At 55.1% G+C, this 2937-nt stretch overlaps 1 protein-coding gene across 1 annotated transcript in view; it reads left to right on the top strand.

Annotated features, from left to right (window-relative positions):
* Positions 1 to 222: 222 nt before the first annotated feature.
* The window catches only part of LOC103810810 (NACHT, LRR and PYD domains-containing protein 12-like), a gene marked incomplete at its 5' end in the record, with an annotated part of 3785 nt that continues 1070 nt past the window's right edge, over positions 223 to 2937 (top strand). The window contains 3 exon segments of the mRNA XM_009083731.1: positions 223 to 1946; positions 2511 to 2593; positions 2763 to 2933. Coding sequence (XP_009081979.1) covers positions 223 to 1946; positions 2511 to 2593; positions 2763 to 2933 — 1978 coding nt within the window.

Genomic DNA, 2937 nt, shown 5'->3' with positions numbered 1-2937 from the left:
CCCCCACACTGCAACCCAGGACAGCCACCCAGGAGAAGGACCCCCCCAAACTACCAGAGTCCCTAAATCCTCACAATGTCCTTATTGCCCCTGTCAGACTTAGGAAAGCCCTGAGCATTGAAATAAGTGTCTGCCGGTGTGTCAGGAGCATGGCTGGGTTGGTTGGGAGGTCCTTGGGAATTTATTGGGGCTTGGGACTGACTCTGCTTCTCGCTGGCACAGAGTACAAGCAGAAATACAGAGAGCACGTGGTCCGGGAGTTCCGCTGGTACAGAGAAGAGGACTCCTGTCCTGAGGAGAGCTCGTCCATCAGCAGCCACTACACTGCCCTGACCATCACCAGGAAGCCTTGGAGCAAGCATGGAGCCAAGCATAGAGCTGTGGGAACCAACCACGGATGTGCCAACACCGGCAATGGACCAGCCACTGTCACCACCACCACACAGGCACTGTTTAAACAGGACGATGATGGGCAAACACCACAGGTCATGGTGCTGGTGGGGGCCCCAGGGATGGGGAAGACAATGACAGTCAGGAAGGTGATGGTGGAGTGGGGAGAAGGGACCCTCCACACGCAGTTTGACTATGTCTTCTGCATAGACTGTAAAGGCATTGCCCTTCCCAAGGAAGCCAGCGTGGCAGACCTGGTTTCACAGTGCTGCCCTCACTGGGGAGTGCTAGCTGGGAAGATCTTGGATGAGCAGAAGAAGGTCCTGTTCATTTTTGATGGCTTTGAGGCCCTGGGATTTTCTTTGGTTCAGCCCAAAGCTGAGCTGAGCTCTGACCCCATGGAAGTGAAGCCTCTGGAAACCACCCTGATGAGCTTGTTGAAGAAGACTGTTCTCCCCAAGGCCTCCTTGCTCATCACCACGAGGCCAACAGCTCTTCAAAGCCTGGGGCAGTGCCTGGAGGGTGAACATTATGCTGAGATCCTGGGATTTTCAGCAGCCATGAGGGAGGAGTATTTCCACAGGTATTTTGAGAACAACAACAAAGGTGACATGGCCTTCAGCTTTGCTAGAGGCAATGAGGTCCTCTACAGTTTGTGCCTCATCCCCATCATGAGCTGGACTGTCTGCACCATCCTTGAACAAGAGCTTTGCAGGAAGAAAAACCTCCTTGAGTGCTCCAAAGCCACCACATGGATGACCATGTCTTACCTCTCCTGGTTACTGAAGCGCAGGAACAGGGACAACCCACAGGTCCTCCAGCAGTTCCTACACCAGCTTTGCTCCTTGGCTGCCAATGGCATCTGGAAGCACAAGGACCTCTTTGAGGAGAAGGAAATCAAGGACTGTGGCTTGGACCAGCCAGACCTTCTCCCTCTCTTCCTCAATGAGAAGATCTCAAAGGAAGGTGAAGACCATGGGAACATTTACAGCTTCTCCCACCTGCACCTCCAGGAGTTTTTTGCAGCGATGTTTTATGTTCTGGAGGACAGTGAGGAAATAGTCAGTGACTCAGGAGGGCTTGAGAAGGATGTAAATAAGTTATTAGAAAGCTACAGTGAGTCCAGGAAGGATTTGAACATAACAGTGCAGTTTCTCTTTGGTCTGGTAAGCCAAAAACCCATAGAGTATGTGGACAAAACCATTGGGTGCAGAATTTCAGCACAAGCCAGGGAAGATCTGCTGAGGTGGGTTCAGCGGAAGCACAGAGGCATCTCCTACCCTGGCCAAGCACTGAAGGTTTCAGAGTTGGACACTTTCCACTTCTTGTTTGAGATGAATGAGAAGAGCTTTGTGCAAAGTGCGTTGGGTCCTTTCACTGACCTGGACTTGCAGGACATCAAGTTGACCCTGTATGACCAAATGGCTCTTTCATTCTGCATCAGGCAGTGGGCTGGGCTGGGCTGTGTCACCCTCCGAGGCTGCTCCTTCCACAGGCAGGATCATGGGGCAGAGCTGGATGCATCAGTGCCTTGGTAAGTCCTGCCCCTCCTTGCTGTAGTGACCCAAAATCTCAAAGATTTATCCACCCCAAAGGATAGTTTTAAAGATATTTCAGCTCCTTTCCACCCAAACACGGGCTTGGCCTTTCCATGGGGGGTTAGTTCCTCACTGGAGGATTTTACATTTTCTTGGGGAGAATAAGGATCGTGCAGGCTCCTCTGTCCACTGCCTGTTGTGGGATTGATGGAGATGGAGCATCCAGGCTTGACTTCCCCAGCCTGACTAGACCCACCTGTGGCCAGGTGTTGCTCTGGCTTCACATCTCCCTTCTCCCATGCAAAGGGGAGATTCAGAATGTTAAGTGCACCCTGTGACTTAAGTTGCCCCAGGTTTCTCCAGAAGTAAGGGTCATGCTCCTTCACATCTGCAAAGCCATGGAGGCCCCTCCCAAGCAGCACTCCCCTGAGCTGGAGGCACGCTCTGCTCAGGGGAGTTTGTGTGCCTGTGTTGAAGCTGGGAGCTCATGGCACCAGTGAGCGTTTCCCGTGCCCCTAAAGCTCTGTCCCCTGCAGCTCAGGAGCCTCGGGAGCTGGAGGACATCCTGGTTCCCTCACTGAGCGGCGGCGAGAGGAGCTGCACTCGCCCATCCACCCACTCTGCCAGGCACTGCTGCACTCGGGCAGTGACCTCCGGGTGCTCCGGTAAGGGATGAGCCGAAACCGTGGCCGGGATGGGGTGGGAGTGCTGGCCTGAGCCCTGCCCATGGCTGGGGTGAGGCTGTGGGAGGGAGCGATCCCTCGTTTTGGGTGGGTGGGTGAGCAGCAGGGACAGCTGAGTCAAGACCCCCGTTCTCTGTGTCCCTCCGTGCAGGCTGCAGTGGTGCCGACTGTCGGAGAGCTGCTGTGCCGAGCTGGCTGCGCTGCTGGCCGAACACCCCAGCCTGGCCCAGCTGGAGCTGGGGGACAGCACTCTGGGCGATGGCAGTGTGCACCTGCTCTGCGAGGGGCTGCGGAGTCCTGGCTGCCACCTGCGTGTCCTGCGGTGA

This window comes from Acanthisitta chloris, unplaced genomic scaffold (assembly GCF_000695815.1).
Source record: "Acanthisitta chloris isolate BGI_N310 unplaced genomic scaffold, ASM69581v1 scaffold36081, whole genome shotgun sequence".
NCBI lineage: Eukaryota > Metazoa > Chordata > Aves > Passeriformes > Acanthisittidae > Acanthisitta > Acanthisitta chloris.
The sequence above is the reverse complement of the archived record's forward strand: the minus strand, read 5'-3'. Positions and strand labels throughout refer to the sequence as shown.